The sequence below is a fragment of the Bufo bufo genome, chromosome 5, assembly GCF_905171765.1.
Source record: "Bufo bufo chromosome 5, aBufBuf1.1, whole genome shotgun sequence".
NCBI classification, from domain to species: Eukaryota; Metazoa; Chordata; class Amphibia; order Anura; family Bufonidae; genus Bufo; species Bufo bufo.
The window spans coordinates 281,554,631-281,576,919 of record NC_053393.1 but is presented as its reverse complement, the minus strand read 5'-3'; the positions used below and the strand labels follow the sequence as shown (position 1 = coordinate 281,576,919).

The 22,289-nt window shown below is 42.5% G+C and overlaps 1 protein-coding gene across 2 annotated transcripts in view; it reads right to left on the bottom strand.

The window, feature by feature from the left end:
* Positions 1 to 22,289, bottom strand: part of SDHA (succinate dehydrogenase complex flavoprotein subunit A) — a 615,692-nt gene that overhangs the window by 113,536 nt on the left and 479,867 nt on the right. For both annotated transcript variants that reach the window (XM_040431943.1, XM_040431944.1), the window contains one exon: positions 2,853 to 2,964. In XM_040431943.1, the coding sequence (XP_040287877.1) occupies positions 2,853 to 2,964 (112 nt within the window). The remainder of the gene's footprint in view (positions 1 to 2,852; positions 2,965 to 22,289) is intronic.

Sequence of the window (22,289 nt, the reverse complement as noted above, 5' to 3'; positions counted from 1 at the left end):
AAGACAGCTTCCTTGCTTAACCATTTTCTACATCTCCTTACCCATGCCACGATCACTTTTTTAGACCTGGCGTGAGTGGTAAAAAGTCGCAGATTGCTGTGCAAAGAACCTTTGGGCCGCAATCTGCGTCAGAAATATGTCTAATATACGAATATTTCTGGTAAGTAAATGACCCCCTATATATTAGTGGTTGGTGGTGTATACACAGTTCTGTATCCCCAATGCGCTCACTGAATAACGAGCCACAGGGAAGATCCAGGAGAGCAGGCAGTCACCGCTCACCGTTGATAGTAAGTATAGAATGCAGGGAGACTGTGAGAAGCAGTTCTACAGTAAATGAGGACAGTCATATACATACAGTACACTGAAGATGGCTTAGAACTAACTTCAGAGCCATTTTTTTTCCTCACAAAAAGTACAAAAATGACCTAATAAAGTATATTGCATATATACTCCTACTCATCTACAAATTAAAATAAAAAGACAATAATCTAGCTTATAACATATGAGCAGAGCAGGTGGCTGCAAAGCGATGACAACATTGCGAGTGCCTTCATTGGGATGCAAGCTGTGCAATGAGGTTATAGCAACCGCCTGTACCACATATGGTGGCATGGAACAGGAATCGGGCAAGTATTTGGTTTTCTTTCTTCTTTTTTTAGTCTGGGCCAGTCTGAAGGAACATACCATTTAGAGGACTATAGGGAACATTATTACCAAGGACATTATTACAATTGGGGGCATTATATTACTGGGCTCACTATAGGGAGCATTACTATTATTACTGGGTACACTATAGGTGACATTACTACTGGGGGCCCAATATGGGGCTTTACTACTACTACTAAGAGCATTATAGGGGGCTCTATTACTACTGGAGCTTCTCTGAGGGAGAAAATTACTATGAAGACTACTATAGGAGGGCATAATTACCACTGTGGGCTTGGCCCAATTATTTTTGTATTGTACTAGCATTTTCTGGCGGACTATCTATATGGTAAAAAAACAAGCAAAATTCAGCTCACCCTAGTATCTTAAAAGTGTCCACAGATGAGATTTTAAGCTTGGACCAGGATCCCATATCAAGACATATTTACTGTGGTACGAACAGAATAAAAAAAAAGGACTTCCAAGAGTCAATACAATCAAAGCTTTAAAATCTTTTGAAATGTAAAAAAAGATTTAAAAATGATTTTAAAAAATTATTAAAGGGCTTCTGTCAGCCCACAAAACTCATTTTTTTTTTTTGGATAGTTATATTCCTTATAGCGCGATATAGGAGAATATAATAGTCTTACTTACTTTCATGCGGCCGATTCTTTAGAAAACAAAGTTTTATAATATGTAAATCAGGGCTCTACCAGCAAGTAGGGCGTCTACTTGCTGGTAGCCGCAGCAGAAAACCGCCCCCTCGCCGTGTTGATTGACAGGGCCAGCCGTGATCTCCTCCTCCGGCCGGCCCTGTCAGTATTTCAAAAATCGCGCGCCTCTGGTCATTCGGCGCAGGCGCTCTGAGATGAGGAGGCTCGTCTCCTCAGCACTCCCTCAGTGCGCCTGCGCGGATGACGTCTTCAGAGGCGCGCGATTTTTGAAATGCCGACAGGGCCGGCCGGAGGAGGAGATCCAGGCTGGCCCTGTCAATCAACACGGCGAGGGGGCGGTTTTCTGCTGCGGCTACCAGCAAGTAGACGCCCTACTTGCTGGTAGAGCCCTGATTTACATATTATAAAACTTCGTTTTCTAAAGAATCGGCCGCATGAAAGTAAGTAAGACTATTATATTCTCCCATATCGCGCTATAAGGAATATAACTATCCAAAAAAAAAAAAAAAGAGTTTTGTGGGGTGACAGAAACCCTTTAAAATAGACATATCCTAAGCTTGGAGAGGGTTATAACAAAAATCCGCTGACACTTTTCTGACGTTATCCTTAGTCATAACTAAAGTATGTAGTGCTGTATTCTACTTTAGGGTCCATTCACACATCCGTGTGTGTTTTGCGGAACACGGACAGCGGCAATGTGCGTTCCGCATTTTGCGGACCGCACATTGTCGGCACTAAGAGAATATGCCTATTCTTGTCCGCTATTGCGGACAAAAATAGGACATGTTCTATTTTTTTTTCAGGATCGGAATTGCGGACCCGGAAGTGTTGGTCCGCAATTCCGGATCGGGGCCGCACGTTCCGCAAAATGCAGAATGGAATTGTGGATGTGTGAATGGAGCCTTATACTAGGTAGCATGGAAAGTCCAGGAAAAATTGAAAGGAGAGGATCTTTTCTGTCCAGTGAATGCCTAATGTTTCGGGCCTGTACTACACTGGCCTGCAGTAAAATTGATATCCAATGACCGTCTAATATACCTCCAGCCACATAATCACTTTATGTTTTATGTAAGGGGAATGCATAATTTGTGGGGCCTATAATCTAACTAGACAACAGTAAAATTGTTATACGTTGACCGCCTAATGTACCTCCAGCCACATAATCACTTGTTTTTTTCTGTACAGTGAATGAATAATTTTTGGGGCCTGTAGTCCACTGGCCTGAAGTAAAATTGATATCCAATGACCATCTAATATACCTTGGCAAACTTGGCAGTGGGCCACCACTGAAACTTTTTTGTTTGCGGCGGCAGTATTTTATGGTGCAATGTGGTATTTTGTTCTGGTGGGTGGTATTTTTTTGCTGTGTTTATGGTATTGATAACCATGCCTACTTGTGCTGGCCCTGCCTTCTGCTAATTTGGATCTATCTTCAACTTGGGGTTCACAATCCACCCCTACAAACAAAACAGGTGAAATAAAAATAATGGCAACAAAACGGAGAACAAATACCAGAAAGAGAACAATTACCTCTGTCAAATGTTTTGAGGTCATCCATGCATGCATTGATTGCACTCAACTTTTCACAGCCTTCCTGTAGTACCGAGCCGGTTCGGAAAACAGCAGCATGACTCTGCATAGTCTATAGCCAAAACAAATTGAGTAAATTACATTGCTTCATTTCAGTATTGGTATATCATATACACACTCAGTACATATACATACATACACACGCAGTACAGTATGTCTGCTTTCAAAAATAGAAGTGTTAGTAGTTCATTTTTATCAATTAACAACATGCATAGAGAATCAATACAGGATAAGTCTAAATCAAATCAAAATTGCCTTCAATACAGCCTCAATTCTTCTATGTACACTTGCACACAGTTTTTGAAGAACATCAGTAGGGAAGTTGTTTTGAACATCTTTTAGAACTAACCACATACAGTATCTTCTGTGGATGTAGGCTTGCTCAAATGCTTCTCTTTCACTTTGGATGTCATATGCTTAGGTCATTTTTCACCTTCCTGCAAATCTGTCATGTGTCACTTTGAGTGGTAATAACTTTGGAATACTTTTACTTATCCAAGTGACTCAGATTGTTTTTTTCGTGACACATTGTACTTCACGTTAGTGGAAAATTTAAGTCAATATATTTTACAAAATTTTTTAAAAAATGTACTGAAAATGTGCAAAAAATTTGCAATTTGAATTTCTCTTCTTTTAGGACAGGAAGTGTCACCTTATAAAATAACTATTACTTAATGTTCACAATATTTCTACTTTATGTTGGCATTTTATAAATGTCATTTTATTTTAGACCTTAGAAGGCTTAGAATTTTAGAAGCATTAGAATTTGTAAAGTTTTGAAGAAAATTTTCAAAACCAACTCCTTAGCCCCTTAAGGACCCGCGCCGTATATGTACGGCACAACCGGACGTGACTTAAGGACCAACGACGCAAGGTTCGCGGGGCTCTGGGGAACGAACGGTGCGGAATCGCGGCACCATGGCTGCTCTTACCGGCAGGCAGACATACACCGGCCCCCTGCAGCGCTGCGATTGGCTGGTCAATGAAGACCAGCACATCGCAGCGCAGGAAGCTGTCACAGGCATCGGGGTCGTCGTCAGGGGTAGGTGGCTGAACTGGTGTCAACAACGCTCTAGCCAATGGCAGCGCTATTAGTTGCACAGGAAATGCAGAATTTCCCTACATGCAGCCATTCTAGCTGGTGACTGCAAGGAGCTCGTGGCTTCCTGGGACTTGTGGTGCACACCACTGCGATTTTAACCCTTTGCTTCTGAAAGAAGAACAACATCTGGAATAGCTGCACTGATTTTATTTTTATTTTTTTCAGCTGTTCTAGATCCCTAAATCGCCCTCCATCCCTGTCTCTTCCCACCCCCCCGTACCTTTTTTTACGAACGCCATTTGGTCTGTGCCCTTTTTTTGGCCTTTTTATTTATTTTTTAATATTTTCCAGCTCTGCACCACTTTTTCTGCGTGCGAGCTGTGACCGCCAAGTGCTGCACAGTGCATACCTGCCGGATCAGCACCTGTGGATTATTCTTTGCGCTTTTCAGTTAGTGTGAGTTTAGAATTTTGCACGAATGCACCATCTGCGTATGTGCATTTTGCAACCACCGATCAGTAGTGTCCTTTACTGCTCACGTCTGCTCAGTTTGCACTTCAAGTTGTTTTTTTGTGCAGAAAAGACATTTTTTTTAACTTTAAATTTAATTTCAAATTTATTACAAGACCCTTCACACTAAATAAAGGTTTCCACATTTCACACGTCACACCCTAATAAAATAAAAATGTCCAATTCATCCCAACGAGTATACTCAGCTGAAGAGGCATACGCCATCCTTGCCTCCGATACTAAGTCTGCCAGTGAGGGAGAAGAGGATGCCACTTTCCTCTACTCTAGGGCTGCAGCTAACGATTATTTGAATAATCGATTAGTTGTCGATAATTTCATCGATTAATCGGGAAAAAACACCAAAATGACAGAAAAAGGGGTTTATATGATTTTACTTGAAAAATTATGTTTAAAGGCCATATTAAAACAAATTGTGGATGGCACTGTTATGAGGGATCTGTGGATGGCACTGTTATGGGGGATCTGTGGATGGCACTGTAATGGGGGATCTGTGGATGGCACTGTAATGGGGGATCTGTGGATGGCACTGTTATGGTGTGATCTGTGGATGGCACTGTTATGGTGTGATCTGTGGATGGCACTGTTATGGTGTGATCTGTGGATGGCACTGTTATGGTGTGATCTGTGGATGGCACTGTTATGGTGTGATCTGTGGATGGCACTGTTATGGTGTGATCTGTGGATGGCACTGTTATGGTGTGATCTGTGGATGGCACTGTTATGGTGTGATCTGTGGATGGCACTGTTATGGTGTGATCTGTGGATGGCACTGTTATGGTGTGATCTGTGGATGGCACTGTTATGGTGTGATCTGTGGATGGCACTGTTATGGTGTGATCTGTGGATGGCACTGTTATGGTGTGATCTGTGGATGGCACTGTTATGGTGTGATCTGTGGATGGCACTGTTATGGTGTGATCTGTGGATGGCACTGTTATGGTGTGATCTGTGGATGGCACTGTTATGGTGTGATCTGTGGATGGCACTGTTATGGTGTGATCTGTGGATGGCACTGTTATGGTGGGATCTGTGGATGGCACTGTTATGGGGGGGGATCTGTGGATGGCACTGTTATGGGGGGGGATCTGTGGATGGCACTGTTATGGGGGGGATCTGTGGATGGCACTGTTATGGGGGGGATCTGTGGATGGCACTGTTATGGGGGGGGATCTGTGGATGGCACTGTTATGGGGGGGGGGGATCTGTGGATGGCACTGTTATGGGGGGGGGATCTGTGGATGGCACTGTTATGGGGGGATCTGTGGATGGCAATGTTATGGGGGGGATCTGTGGATGGCACTGTTATGGGGGGATCTGTGGATGGCAATGTTATGGGGGGGGATCTGTGGATGGCACTGTTATGGGGGGTCTGTGGATGGCACTGTTATGGGGGGATCTGTGGATGGCACTGTTATGGAGGGGATCTGTGGATGACACTGTTATGGAGGGGATCTGTGGATGACACTGTTATGGAGGGGATCTGTGGATGACACCGTTATGGAGGGGATATGTGGATGACACTGTTATGGAGGGGATATGTGGATGACACTGTTATGGAGGGGATCTGTGGATGGCACTGTTATGGATTGTTGCAGCCCTACTCTACTCCTCTTTCTCCTTCTCCTCATCATCATCCGCTGATGAGGGACTGTCTAAAAGGCGCCCCAGAGAAGCAGCGGAGGAAGCCCCCCAGAATGAAGCCTTATGGACCCCACCACCAGACAATCATCAGCCCCAAATATCTGAGTTTGTGGGAAACTCAGGAATTCAGATAGATTGTGCGGGCTTCACAGAAACAGATTTTTTTCAAAATGTTCTTATCTAAAGATTTTGTAAATGTAATGGAGGCCCAAACTAATTTATATGCCCAACAATTCATTGCGCAGAACCCTACATCAGCATATGCTAGACCCCTAGGTTGGACCCCAATAAGTGCAGCAAAGATGATGAAGTTTTGGGAACCCGTGCTGCTATGGGTGTTGTAAAAAACCCAAACGTTAGGCAATATTGGCGTTCTCTCCTGACGAAGCCGTTGAGGTGAAACGCGCGTCGAGGTCTCGCGCCCAGGGCCGGTCATTCATCTTGCCACCATGTCTTCAGGTACGTCCTCTACTTAGCGCGGTCCCATGCTACATGCGGGGTACCCCTGTATGTATCCACGCTGGGTCCCTTGTACTTAGGCGCACGTTAGTTATGGTTTAATTTCAGCCTAGTGATTTTGTATTTATCATATTACTGTTTTTGGCTGATTGTGATATCTACATCATACCGCGTATGTTAGCTACGACTCTGGGGTTACTATATTTGGTCTGTGGTACTTGTGTACCATACCCTTATTGGGGAGACCATACATGTGATATTCATCTGGTTTCCCAGAGTCTTAGCTTTTGCTTTATTGGTCGTACCTATTTTGTGCTTTACATTGCGCAAGAACTGTGCCTTATTTTGCGCAGTCCTACGGTGGTTCCTTTGAATCTACTTACCCTGTGCTTCTCCGTGTACTGTATTACATCCTGTTGCTCTCCATTATTTATATTTTATAATAAATGATACCTTTTGATATAAACATTCCACTTGTTTGGCTTTTAATATTGGCGTTCGGACATTTTCTACCAGACTCCAATTTACAGTAACACTATGACCCGGAAGTGATTTGAGTCAATTAGGAAATTCCTACATTATAATGACAATTCACAGTGCCCACCCCAAAACGACCCAACATTTGACCGTCTGTTCAAAGTTAGGCATAAAGATGTACAAACTTTGTGAGAGTAGCTCCGGGTACACCCACAAGTTCCGCATATAAGATTCCAGGTTAGAACCCCCAGAATGCCCCCCTGTCCTCGGAGTTAGTGGGAAGATTGTGTGGGACTTACTGCACCCACTGCTGGATAAGGGTTACTATCTCTATGTGGATAACTATTATACCAGCATACCCCTATTCATGTCCTTAACAGCCAGAGGTACTGTGGCTTGTGACACAGTGTGCAAAAATCAGAGGACTCCCTAGATCCCTGGTAGGGCAACCACTGAGAATGGATGAAAGTATGTCTCTCCTCGTGAGAAATGCTGGTTGTTAACCCCTTAGTGACCAAGCACATTTAAAAAAAATTGCATTCCAAGAGCTAGAACTTTTTTGTTTTTTCATAAATGTACTTGTAGGAGGTCTTATTTTTTGCAGGACAAGTTATAGTTTTTAATACACCATTTTAAGTACTTGTAATGATTGATTAAAGCCAGCCGTTTAGCTAAAACCCCCTTTGTTTACGTCAGTAAAAACACGTATGGGTGGTCACTAAGGGGTTAAGTACAAGTGGGACATCCTTGTACTGACCACTATTCACACTAATGCCAGCTCCCCTGCTCCTGTACGAGGTACCACTACCACTGTCCCCAAACCAGTTTGTATACTGGACTACAACAGGCACATGGATCAACTTCAAAAGCCCTATAGTGCCACACGAAAAACGAAAGTGTGGTACAAAAAGCTGGGCGCACACATTGTACAGATGGCAATGTGCAATGCGTTTGTGCTATTTCAGTCTGCAGGCCACACAGGAACTTTCCTTCAGTTCCAAGAGGTGGTTATCAAGGCCCTAATTTTTCAAACCGAGACCGGGAGGGTCCCAGTACTTCTGGAAGTCATGGTGCCCATGTCGTACCAGGGCAACATTTTCCAGGTCAAGTCCCCCAGACAGCAAGGAAGGGAAGGACCCAAAAGAGAAGTGGGGTGTGTTCCAAAAAGGGGATAAGGAAAGACACCATTTACCACTGCGAAACATGCCCTGAAAAACTTGCCCTGTGCATGCAGAAGTGTTTCAGAATCTACCACTCATTCATGGAGTATTAATTTACTTTCATCTGTTATGCTCCCTGTAATATTTCCACTTTAGATCTCTGATTTAGTCCACCTCGCTTGCATATCCACTTTCCAACAACCACTACATAGTCTTTTCTGTGAGACAACTGTTAGGACAAAAGTGCCCTTTCCACCCTTTAAAATGTTCATACGGGGGTGCTCTTTCCAAAATGGGGTCACTTCTTGGGGTTTTTTACTTTCTGGGGACCTCAGGAATTTTTTTAATGCTACATGGCACCTAAAATCTATGTCTGTTTATTCAGGCCTGCAAAAATCATATTTTGCACTTTGCCTCTAGAGCCCTGCTGTGCACCCATACATCATTTTTTGAGCACATATGGTGTGTTGCCATATTTGGGGGGAAATGTGGTGTGCATTTTGTCCTGCTACCCCTTGTGAAAGTGAAAAAAGTGAGTGTAAAGCAACTTTTTCTTGGAAAAAATTAAATTTTTCCTTTTCACAGCCAAGCGTTTCCTAATTATGTGAAACGCCTGATGAGTCAAAGTGCTCACTACACACTTTGAAATATTCCTTGAGGGGTGTTGTTTTCTGAATGGGGCCACTTTTTGGGGGTTTCCACTGTAGGGCCACCACAGGGTGTCTTCATATGCGACATAGCTCCCAATTACCATTCCAGCTAAATCTGCTCTCCAAAAGCCATATGGTGCTCCTTCCACTCTGAAGCCTGCTATGCGCCTATACATCAGTTTTTGAGCACACATGGGGTGTTTCTGTAAACTCCATATTCAGGGTAATAGATTTTGAGTTTTGTTTGGCTGTTAACCCTTGATGTGTTGCAGAAAAAATTGATTAAAATGTAAAATGTGCAAAAAGTGAAATTTTGAAATTTCATTCCCATTTTTGTGGGGCACCTAAAGGGTTAACGTTTGTAAAAAACTGTTTTAAATAGCTTGAGGGGTGTATTTTCTAAAATGGAGTGATTTATGGGTGGTTTCTAATATATAAGACCCAGAAAGTGACTTCATAACTTAACTGGTCCTAAAAAAATTGGGTTTTGGAAATTTTCTTAAAAATTTTAAGATTTGCTTCTAAACTTCTAAGCCTTCTCACGTCCCAAAGAAATAAAAAGTCATTTTCAAAATGATCCAAACATGAAGTAGACATATGGAGAATGTAAAGTAATAACTATTTTTGGAGGTATTACTATCAAGTAGAGAAATTGAAATTTGGAAATTTGCTAATTTCTCTAAATTTTTGCTAAATTTGGAATTCTTTTATAAATAAAAATGAAATATTTTGACTCAATTTTATCACGGTCATAAAGTGCAATATGTGACGAGAAAATCTTAGAATGCCTGGTTAAGTAAAAGTGTTTTAAGGTCATTGCCACATAAACTGACATGTCAGATTTGCTAAAAATGGCCTGGTCCCTAAGGGGTTAAAGGACCAATTTGGGTATGAAGTCATCTTATGGGGCTTACATAATAGAAAACTCCCATAAGTGACACCATTTTAGAAACTGCACCTCTTAAATTATTTGCAACTGAAAACTTTGTTAATCCTTTAATGTTCCATGGGAATTGAAGGAAAATTTCTAAATTTCACACTTTTTCGCAGATTTTCTATTTTAATCTACTGTATTTTTTGCTTTATAAGATGCACTTTTTTCCCCCAGTGCGTCTTTTAAAGCTCACTAGTATGCTTTAGGTGCGGGGAGTAGGGAGTTAAGCGCTGCAAGCGCCTGTAATACTCACCCTCCCGGTCTTCATTCCTAGGTCCGGCGCTGCACTGTCCTAGCCCCGTACAGCATCAGGACATAGTGCACAAACTATGACCTGACGCTGCACTCAGTCAGGTGACCGGAGAGGACATAGGAGAGCGACTGCTGCAGGAGATGGAGAGGAGCTGCGGCGCAGGAGAGGCAAGAGAAGTTTATTTTATTCTGATGGGGATTCTGGCAAGAAACTCTGATTGGAGGGTCTGACAATGAGGGCTGATTTGAGGTCTGATAGAGGTCTGGTCTGAAATAAAGGGCTGATCTAAAGTCTGATGGTGGGTTTCACATTGAGTGCTAATATAAGGTCTGATGGGGGGGTCCGACAATGAGGGCTGATTTGAGGTCTGGTCTGAAATAAAAAGCTGATCTGAGGTCTGATGGGGGTCTGAAATAAAGGGCTGATATGAGGTCTGAAATAAAGGGCTGATAAAAGGTTTAATGGGGTCTGACATGGAGGGCTGATATGGGGGTCTGATCCGTTGTCTGAGGAACTGATACGAGGTCTGATATTTTTCTCTATTTTTCCTCCTCTAAAACCTGGGGTGCGTCTTATCATCGGGTGCGTCTTATTATTTATTTGATGTGGTAAAATCCATACAGTGCAAGACAAGTGCAAAATCGACGCGTTTCGGATCCCAAGTTAACGATCTTTACGCAAGATATAAAATGCTATCTGTGACTCTCCCATATAAGTACACCCAGATCTAATCACACACATGGAAACAACATCACATGGTAAGCAGATATGGGCAGATCACAAAACATGGAACAAATCGAAAAGTATACAAAGGAGAAAAGAAAAAAAAAACATACAACTTTCTCAAATTCTTTAGTATTGCAAAATCAAATCATGTTTTTTGTTAATGCCAGTAGGAAAACAGCTAAAAAGTTCGAACATCCAATATGCCTCTCTACTTAGTAGTTTGCGTCTGTGGTCACCCCCCCTAACTGGGAGCGTGACCCTCTCCACACCCTGTGCTCTAAAACTTTTTGTGCTAACCTTATATACAATGGCAAAATGCAGAGTGGCAGAAGAAAGATTATGTGTTTGATAGTGGGGTACGTCAGATAAATGTTTCCGTATCCTGGTTTTGATCTGTTTGGTAGATCCATATTGCATGGAGCATTCAACACATTTAATTAAACTGCAAACTCAAGTGTTGCAGTTAATATATTGTTTAATCTTACGACTTCTACCATTCGCTGTGGATGTAATTGTTTGACTGACAGACATGTGTTCACAACATATGCATTTTCTGTGGCCGCATTTGTAGTGTGGCAATGTGAACAATGAGGTGTGCAGTAAAGTCACAGGGAAGCAGGATAAAAGGGGTGGTGTGTGCACCGGGAGCGTGTCACCAAGGGGCCCAGCCTTGGTGGAGTACAAGCCCTAGTTCAGGTGTCCACTAAAGTAGTTGGGGGACACCATATAGATAGTGTAGCTGGTTCCTGTTAACATGCTCCAGTCCGGGACTTAGGGCATGCTCATGTCCAGGGATCCTATTTAATCCTTCTACTGGATCTTGGGTGTGGCTCACTCTGGAGTGTTTGGTGAAGCAGAGTCCTGGTGAGGCTCTGTGTGAGTGGTCTCAGCCGTGTGGGCTGAGGGGCCACGAGGCTAGGTGCTAGCCTTAACTTTGGGGGAGTGTGTTGCCTGTGGACAGAGGCCTGGAGGCTCTGTCTGGTCCAAGCCAGGAGGGCTGAGAGACCACTATTCCCCAAGAGACACTGGACTGGAGACAGTGGGCGTACTGTGCTCTGTACAGCCAGGAGGCTGTGGGACATTGGCAGAGAAAGCCGCATGTGTTCACAGGGTGTGAACAGAGACTTAAGCGAGTTAGGAATATTATGTTTAGTTAGAGCCTGGACGGGCAAGTTTTTATTATTTTTGTCATTTTGCTTGTGCTGGTGTATCACAATAAATGCACTGTTTGGACCTGAAACCTGGTGTCCTGAAGCCGTATCGGTGTGAATGATCCCCTAAAAGAAAGCTACCCCTCACAGTAGCTACCTTGATATGTGAGCCACACTGGTTTGGCGGGCGGTCACAGAAAAGGCTGGAACTGATCCTATGACCCAAAGTGGAGGGCCCTGCGTGCAGCACATCTGATGCCTGCTGAAATCTCTTCACTACATTCAGCATCATAGTTTAGCAGCGGAAGGTGTTTTTTTAACAAATCTTACAAATGTCAGCGTATTCCTCACTATAACTAGTGGTAAAAGTAACTGATTTGCTTTCTTCTCGAGTATTCGTCTTTGTAACAGGTTCCTCAGGGAATACTAAGGTATTTCTGTCCAGTGCTAACGCCCATTGTCTAGCCTTCCTAATGGATTTTGTAGTGTATGATCTGGAGGAGTGTAACCTAGAGCTGATAACAGCAGCCTCTTTAGCAAAAGACTCATTGGCGGAGCAACTGCGTTGTGCTCTCACGTGGCAGAGGAAACATTGGTTTTTGTGCCCTCTACATACCACCTTATGTTATGGAAAAAGGGATTATTAATATCAAACAGAAAATTGCTCTCCCACCATGCCATGAAGATGTTTGCTCTGGAGGGCGAAAAAATTTTGCCCCCATAGAAACACCACAAACCTGAAGAAAGTATTTGCAATCAAAGAAATTGTGTTTTATAAAAAAAATAAATAAATCAACAAATACAAATGAAATCCTAGGAAAATAAGTAAGCAGGCACACTCTAATTTGGGTCAATATATGAATTTATTTATATATATGGTCGATGTAGGGTATATTAAAAAATATGGTCGATGTAGGGTATGTTAAAAATGGTAAATAAAATCAGGCAAAAGGTGGAGTGAATAAAATTCAGCTAAATGTCCTTTTAGATAGATAGAGAATAATGGATGTCATTCAATGGTAACCAGCTGGTATTAGGAGTATTGAAGTAATAACATATAGGAATGATAAAAAATAAAAAAATGAAAAATTGTAAAAAATATATAAAAAAGTGCGCTGAATAATGCGCTAAGAAAGTTGTCCTTTTATAAAAGAATTGTCTTTTCATGAAATAGTCTCAAGAATGATGCGTTTGTATTCCTTTTGTGGTGATGTCCTCTGGGTGAGAGATATAAGGTAAATAAGTGGATACTGTAAGAAGCAGAGGATTGTCTGAATACCCATCACTTGGAACGGAGCTAGAATAGGCCGGGACCATTCAGCACAAGCCGGGAAAGATCGCGATCACGTGACTGCACACGTCACCCTACAGACGCGCGAACCACGCCTCCCGGCGTCCTTGGCAACGAGATACACCGCCGACTCCTGGATTCAAGACAGCCGCCCAGGGAGAACTGAGCAACGCCAGAGGACCAAAGACAGCAGCGCCGGGTGAAGGGTAAGTGATCTCTGTAGCCAGAGACAGTGCGGGACGCCGCACTCAGGCACAGAGCGCCCCTTCCTCCCACAGCATCCGCATACAAATATAACATTCACTGACTACTGCATTCTATTAATGTATATGCCTGCGGTTTACTGACTACTGCATTCTATTAATGTATATGCCTGCGGTTTACTGACTACTGCATTCTATTAATGTATATGCCTGCGGTTCTTTGATAAAAAACCTACCTATATATACCAAAAAGGCACATCACGTACTCTCCATCTAACAGTGGGAACCACATAAGGAGTCATAAGGCGCAGTATCCACTTATTTACCTTATATCTCTCACCCAGAGGACCTCACCACAAAAGGAATACAAACGCATCATTCTTGAGACTATTTCATGAAAAGACAATTCTTTTATAAAAGGACAACTTTCTTAGCGCATTATTCAGCACACTTTTTTATATATTTTTTACAATTTTTCATTTTTTTATTTTTTATCATTCCTATATGTTATTACTTCAATACTCCTAATACCAGCTGGTTACCAATGAATGACATCCATTATTCTCTATCTATCTAAAAGGACATTTAGCTGAATTTTATTCACTCCACCTTTGCCTGATTTTATTTACCATTTTTAACATACTCTACATCGACCATATTTTTTAATATACCCTACATCGACCATATATATAAATAAATTAATATATTGACCCAAATTAGAGTGTGCCTGCTTACTTATTTTCCTACTATTATCCACTCCTGACTGGGTGAGTCAGTTTTAGCAGCCTTGCACCTCAACCATTTGCCTGAGCAGTAGAGCCGTCTATTCCCCCCTTTCTCTTTAGGCTACTTTCACACTTGCGTTAGGAGCGGATCCGTCTGGTGTCTGCACAGACGGATCCGCTCCTATAATGCAAACGCTTGCATCCGTTCAGAACGGATCCGTTTGCATAACCATGAACAAAAAAAAAAAAAAAAATTTTTTTTTTTTTTTTTTTGTTCATGATAATGCAAACGGATCCGTTTTGACTTTACATTGAAAGTCAATGGGGGACGGATCCGTTTGAAAATTGAGCCATACTGTGTCATCTTCAAACGGATCCGTCCCCATTGACTTCCATTATAAGTCTGGACGGATCCGGTCGCCTCCGCACGGCCAGGCGGACACCCGAACGCTGCAAGCAGCGTTCAGGTGTCCGCTCACTGAGCGGAGCGGAGGCTGAGCGCTGGCAGGCGAATGCATTCTCAGTGGATCCGCCTCCATTGAGAATGCATCAGGGCTGGACGGCTGCGTTCGGGACCGCTCGTGAACCCCTTCAAACGGAGCTCACGAGCGGACACCTGAACGCAGGTGTGAAAGTAGCCTTAGCTACAAATGAAATCCTGCAGCTCCAAAGTATAGTTGCTATAACTTCCCAAAAACCATTTGAGGCCAGAGATTGCCAAATTGTGAGGAATGTTGGTATATAATGACACCACATCGGCTGTGATCCATGTGAAAACATCACACCATTCAAAGTCGTGAAAAGATTGCAAAACTGTATGAGTATCTTTGAGGAAACCTGGTATAAGCTGCACTAAGGGTTGAAGGAGAGTATCCACCTATTCTGAGAGCTTTTCAGAATATGATCCTATTCCTGCCACTATTGGCCTCATAGGGGGTGGAAACTCTCCTTTGTGTATCTTTGGCAATGAATGGAATATCGACATTACAGGATGTTCAACATAAATATATTCCAATTCTTTCTTACTCAAAATGCCACTTGAGAGACCCTGTTGCAGGATATTCATACGTTTCTGAAGATAAAGGGGTTACTTTTCAGAGGAGTATATACTTTTGCATCCTCCAACAACTTTAAAACCGGATTTGTAAATATACTTGTCCAAAATAACCACTGCTCGACCCTTATCAGCTTCCTTAATGATTATGTCAGTTTTGCTCTCCAGGTCTCTTAGTGCATTGTGTTTAGTGCATTGTGTTCATCCAACATAAGGTTCTCTCTTTTACTGCTTAATGTGATTTGTTTCTTCTGATTATATGATGGATTCATTTTTGTTTTTTCATGGAGTGCACACAGATTCCTTTAAACAAGATCCTGAAAGTGGTCGAGTGCAGGTGACAGATTGTATAGGATAAAAATATTTGTTAGGGCTCTTTCACACCTGCGTTCTTTTCTTCCGGCATAGAGTTCCGTCGTCGGGGCTCTATGCCGGAAGAATCCTGATCAGGATTATCCCCATGCATTCTGAATGGAGTGAAATCCGTTCAGGATGCATCAGGATGTCTTCAGTTCCGGAACGGAAAGTTTTTTGGCCGGAGAAAATACCGCAGCATGCTGCGCTTTTTGCTCCGGCCAAAAATCCGGAACACTTGCCGCAATGCCGGATCCGGAATTAATGCCCATTGAAAGGCATTGATCCGGATCCGGCCTTAAGCTAAACGTCGTTTCGGCGCATTGCCGGAGCCGACTTTTAGCTTTTTCTGAATGGTTACCATGGCTGCCGGGACGCTAAAGTCCTGGCAGCCATGGTAAAGTGTAGCGGGGAGGGGGGGAGCAGCATACTTACCGTCCGTGCGGCTCCCGGGGCGCTCCAGAGTGACGTCAGGGCGCCCCAAGCGCATGGATCATGTGATCGCATTGGACACGTCATCCATGCGCTTGGGGCGCTCTGACGTCATTCTGGAGCGCCCCGGGAGCCGCACGGACTGTAAGTATACCGCTCCCCCGCTCCTACTATGGCAACCAGGACTTTAATAGCGTCCTGGCTGCCATAGTAACACTGAAAGCATTTTGAAGACGGTTCCGTCTTCAAATGCTTTCAGTACACTTGCGTTTTTCCGGATCCGGAGTGTAATTCCGGCAAGTGGAGTACACGCCGGATCCGGACAACGCAAGTGTGAAAGAGCCCTTACTCGTTTTAAATATCGCATAAAATATGTGGAGAATCGACCCACTCAAAAAAATGTTTTTTTTTGGGTTTTTTTTTAAGTGAGCTTACGAGCTAACCTATTCACATCAATTATCGTGTGGTACAAATCAAAATGGCATGAAGGTGAGAAAGATAGTCCCTTTTTCAATAAGTCCATCTGTGCCTATAGAAGAATAATAGAAGACAGGTTGATCACTTGGAGTTCAATTACTGCGATTTGTTGCAAGATGGATAGCGATGTCCTTTTTTGGTGTTTTCTTCCCGCTCATCGTTTTTTGACAGTGGTTTTTATTTTTGGCTTTTGCTAGCAGCCACTTGTGGTGTGTTGGAACTAGTGGAAAAAGATCCCTCACCAGCCTCAGGTGCTGAGTCAGATGACTAATTCCGTGGAACTAAAGGAAACATTGGATGAATATCTTCTCCTGGAATGGGTCATTTTTCTTAATATAGAACGAGGAGTGTTCGCCTGAGCCTCTGTCTAGGAATAGACTTTGTCTGTTTTATAATCCAATAAGTCCCTGTTGAATTTATTTTGTTTGAATTGTGCTAGTGTTTCCTCTAGTTCATTTAGATCATTCTTTTGTTTTTTGTCTAGTTCCACGAACATTCGTTTGTTCACATGAGTAGGACACGGTAGATTTTTTTCTTTATTCTTAAACCACATGGGATCGTATTTCTTTTTACGCATATCTTTTTAAGGACGTAAGATCCCACCATGTGCACATTTCTTTTGTTAGTAACTTCTCCAATGTGGACATGTGGATTTTTAGGATATAGTGTCTTGCGTAGTTTCGTCTGGTGTGTTGAAAATTGCATCCATTTTTTTAAATACAATCCTGGTTTTCATCAACGGATCTTAATGCTGTGTGCGACATCTTCCCAGACAAGGATAAAAGGTATGGAACCGCTTTACAAGGAAAATTGCAGGGAGGGCACGCTGTCCATATAATATAGGTATAGAAAGTCAGAAATGCAGTGCTCACCTGCGTATTTCAGAGGCATGGATGTGGCTAAGACAAGGCCGACAAACTGTTGCAAAAAGTAGGAGGATCCAGCTTCTGATAAACAAAATCCTTTATTTGATTTGGTAAAATCCATACAGTGCAAGACAAGTGCAAAATCGACGCGTTTTGGATCCCAAGTTAACGATCCTTACTCATGATATAAAATGCTATCTGTGACTCTCCCATATAAGTACACCTCCTCTAATTCCACACATGGAAAGCCGGTAATTACTCACCGGTAATTCTGTTTCCTCAGACAGATGGACCAAAGAGATGGACTCCTCCCCCAGGGAAAGGAAACCTAGAGTACAAAAAGGAAGTACTTCCCGCCCAACATCAGTGGATTATAGAGATCTAGGAAGCCTTCCAGTCAGTTAACATCTGAAACGATACAACTTAACCTCTTACGGAAACAGGGCGTACCTGTACGCCCTGATACTTAAGGACACAGGGCGTACAGGTACGCCCTCTGTAGTTCCGATCACAGCAGTGCGGTGTTCGGTGATCGGAACAAGGTGCCTGCTCAAATCATTGAGCAGGCACCTTGGTACAATGCCCAGGGGGGTTCCTGTGACCCCCCGGTATCGGCGATCGCAGCAAACCGCAGGTCAATTCAGACCTGCGGTTTGCTGTGTTTCCGGGTTATTCGGGTCTCTGGTGACCCGATAACTCGGAATAGGACGGTGATCGGTGGTGTGATAATACAACACCAATCACCGTCCTGCGATCCTGAGAGGTGGCAGTCCCTCGCCGCCAGATCCACGTCCGCTTGTGGGACCGTGCAGAAAAATCAACGCGGCCACCCTACCCACACCCTCCAGGTACCTATCCTAAGGGGGGAGACCTGTGCCCTTACCAGTGGAAACCTGTTGCTGGTCAGAAATAAGGACAAGAGGGATGTCCTTGTACTGTCCACAATTCACGGTAACGGCATCACCCCTGTCCCTGTGCGATGTACCGCGGACACAGTCCTCAAGCCCGATTTTATCATCGACTACAATCGGTATATGGGAGGAGTTGATCTCTCTCATCAAGTCCTCAAGCCATATAACGCCATGTGCAAAACCCGGGCATGGTACAAAAAAGTTGCTGTCTACTTGGTACAGGTTGCCTTGTACAACTCTTTTGTGCTGTCCCGGAGCGCTGGCAACACAGGGAAATTCCTCCAGTTCTATGAGGCAGTCCTCAAGGCCCTGATCTTTTCTGAATGGGAAAGAGCAGGCCGTAGTACCTCGGGAACTGGAGGCGGTCCCCAAAAAAGTGAAGCGTGTGTCACAGGAGGGGGATACAGAAGGACACCACCACTCAGTGTGACACGTGCCCCGATCATCCGGGCCTCTGCATTGACAGATGCTTCAGGGAGTACCACACTTCCATGGAGTACTAAATTTATAATCCCCTTCGCCTATTTTAATTCCATTTAGCCACTGACAATCAAAAAAAAAACTATGGTTCTCAGACTTTACACCCCCCCAAAATTTTTTGTTCAAAAATGATATTTTGTAAAACTATAATAAATTTAAAAAAGTAGACATATTAGGTATCGCCGTGTCCGTAAGAATCTGCTCTATAAAAATACCCCATGACCTAACCCCTCAGATGAACACTGTCAAAAAACTAAAATAAAAATGGTGCCAAAACAGCAATTTTTGGGCAAATTTTCCATTTTAATCATTTTTTTCCAGTAACAAAGCAAGGGTTAACAGCCAAAACTTAATATTTATTACCCTGATTCTGCAGTTTACAGAAACACCCCATATGTGGTCATAAACTTCTGTATGACCAAACAGCAGGGCGCAGAATGAAAGGAACGCCATATGGTTTCTGGAAGGCAGATTTTGATTGCTTTTTTTGGCACCATGTCCCATTTGAAGAACCCCTGATGCACCCCTAGAATAGAAACTCCATAAAAGTGACCCCCATCTAAGAAACTACACCCCTCAAGGTATTCAAAACCGATTTAACAAACTTTATTAACCCTTTAGGTGTTCATCAACAGTTTATGGCAAATGGAGATGACATTTCAGAATTTCTATTTTTGGTATCCTTGTCTCACAAAAATAAAGCAACCAAAAACAATATGTACCCTAAAAATAGTCCCAACAAAACTGCCACCTTATCCTGTAGCAGGGTGGATAAAAATCAATGATTTAAAAAAAAAAAAAAAATCTGATTTTTTGGATTTAAATCGGATTTTTTTTTATATAAAATGCTTTTTGAGGAAAATATATTACCATCCAAAGGTTATTCCATCATGAAATAAAGATTTGTTTTTTAATTATGTAGAATAAGGCTGTACGTAGACTCCCATATTGTTGAATGGATTAGGCAGTGGCTGAGGGACAGACAACATAGGGTTGTAGTCAATGGAGTATATTTAGACCATGGTCTTGTTACCAGTGGGGTCTGTTCTGGGACCCATATTGTTAAATATATATTGCAGAAAGCCTCGATGGTAAGGTGTGTCTTTTTGCTGATGACACAAAGATTTGTAACAGGGTTGATGTTCCTGGAGGGATACACCAAATGGAAAAGGATTTAGGAAAACTAGAGGAACGGTCAAAAATCTGGCAACTAAAATTTAATGTTGATAAGTGCAAGATAATGCACCTGGGGCGTAAAAACCCAAGAGCAGAATATACAATCAGTGATACAGTTCTAACCTCAGTATCTGAGGAAAGGGATTTAGGGGTCATTATTCCAGAAGACTTAAAAGGTAGGCATACAATGTCATAGAGCAGCAGGAGATGCTAGCAGAATGCTGGGGTGTATAGGGAGAGGCATTACCAGTAGACAGAGGGGGGCGCTTATGCCACTCTACAGAGCACTAGTGAGACCTCATCTGGAGTATTGTGCTCAGTACTGGAGACCATATCTCCAGAAGGATATTGATACTTTGGAGAGAGTTCAGAGAAGAGCTACTAAACTGGTACATGGATTGCAGGATAAAACTTACCAGGAAAGATTAAAGGACCTTAACATGTATAGCTTGGAAGAAAGACGAGACAGAGGGGAGATGAGAGAAACTGCTAAATACATAAAGGGAATTAACAAAGTAAAAGAGGAGAGAAGATTTACAAGAAGAAAAACTGCTACAAGAGGACATAGTGTTAAATTAGAGGGGAAAAGGTTTAAAAGTAATATCAGGAAGTATTACTTTACTGAGAGAGTAGTGGATGCATGGAATAGCCTTCCTGCAGAAGTGGTAGCTGCAAATACAGTGAAGAAGTTTAAGCATGCATGGGATAGGCATAAGGCCATCCTTCATATAAGATAGGGCCATAGTATTCAGTATATTGCAGACTAGATGGGCTGAATGGTTCTTATCTGCCGACACATTCTATGTTTCTATATGTGTAATTGTTTTGGTAAATAAATTCCATGAATCCATTCACAATGCCCTGCTCTTCCAGAGGTTTTTGTAAGATTATTGGGCAGTTTCTCTGCCTACAAGATATTATCACAGATGCTTGGTTTACTTTTGCAGTTCTCAAAACTGAATTTGACTCAGCAGAGATCACATGGCTCTTCTTCACAGCAAAAATGTTATAACATGAACAGAGTTGAGAAAAATACCTTAATCCTAACTTCTACAAACCTATGAATGCAGAATCAACCTAATCAAACTAATATGAAAAGTTGTTTAAATCTTCATCTACTTGCATATTATAAGTTATACCAGCAAGAATTAGTCTTTATGTAGAAAACTATGATTTAAATCAAGCCTTACTGACTAGTGATTTAAATCGTGGTTTAAATCGTGATTTAAATCATTTTGATTTAAATCAAATCCACCCTGTCCTGTAGTTTACAAAATGGGGTCACATTTCTGGCGTTTCTACTCTAGGGGTTCATCAGGGGGGCTTCAAATGGGACATGGTGTAAATAAACCAGTCCAGTTACTACCACATATGGGGTGTTTCTGCAAACTACAGAATCAGGACAATAAATATTGAGTTTTGTTTGGCTGTTCACCCTTGCTTTGTTAGGGGCAAAAAATGTATTAAAATGGAAAATCTGCCAAAATATTTAAATTCTTAAATTTCATCTCCATTTGCCAATAACTCTTGTGGAACACCTAAAGGGTTAACGACATTTGTAAAACTCAGTTTTGAATACCTTGAGGGGTGTAGTTTCTTAGATGGGGTCACTTTTATGCAGTTTCTTCTCTAGGGGTGCATCAGGGAGGCTTCAAATAGGACATGGTATAAATAAACCAGTCCAGCAAAATCTGCCTTCCAAAAACCACACGGCGCTCCTTTCCCTCTACGCCAGGGCTGGCCAACCTGAGGCTCTCCAGCTGTTGCAAAACTACAACTCCCAGCATGCCTAGACTGCTTACAGCTATCAGCCTACAGCAGGGCATGGTGGGAAATGTCGTTTTACAACAGCTGGAGAGCCGCAGGTTGGCCAGCCCTGCTCTACGCCCTACTGTGTGCCCGTATAGTACTTTACAACCACATATGGAGTTTTTCGGCAAACTACAGGATGTTGTATATCTGGACTTCTCCAAAGCATCTGACACTGTACCACATAATAGGTTAGTATATAAAATGAGAATGCTCGGACTGGGAGAACACGTCTGTATGTGGGTAAGTAACTGGCTCAGTGATAGAAAACAGAGGGTGGTTATTAACGGTACACACTCAGATTGGGTCACTGTCACTAGTGGAGTACCTCAGGAGTCAGTTTTGGGCCCTATTCTCTTCAATATATTGATTAATGATCTTGTAGAAGGCTTGCATAGTAAAATAATTTTTTTTTGCAGATGACACTAAACTGTGTAAGTAATTAACACTGAAGAGGACAGTATACTACTACAGGGCGATCTGGATAGACTGGAGGCTTGGGCAGATAAGTGGCAGATGACGTTTAACACTGACAAATGTAAAGTTATGCACATGGGAAGGAATAATGCAAGTCA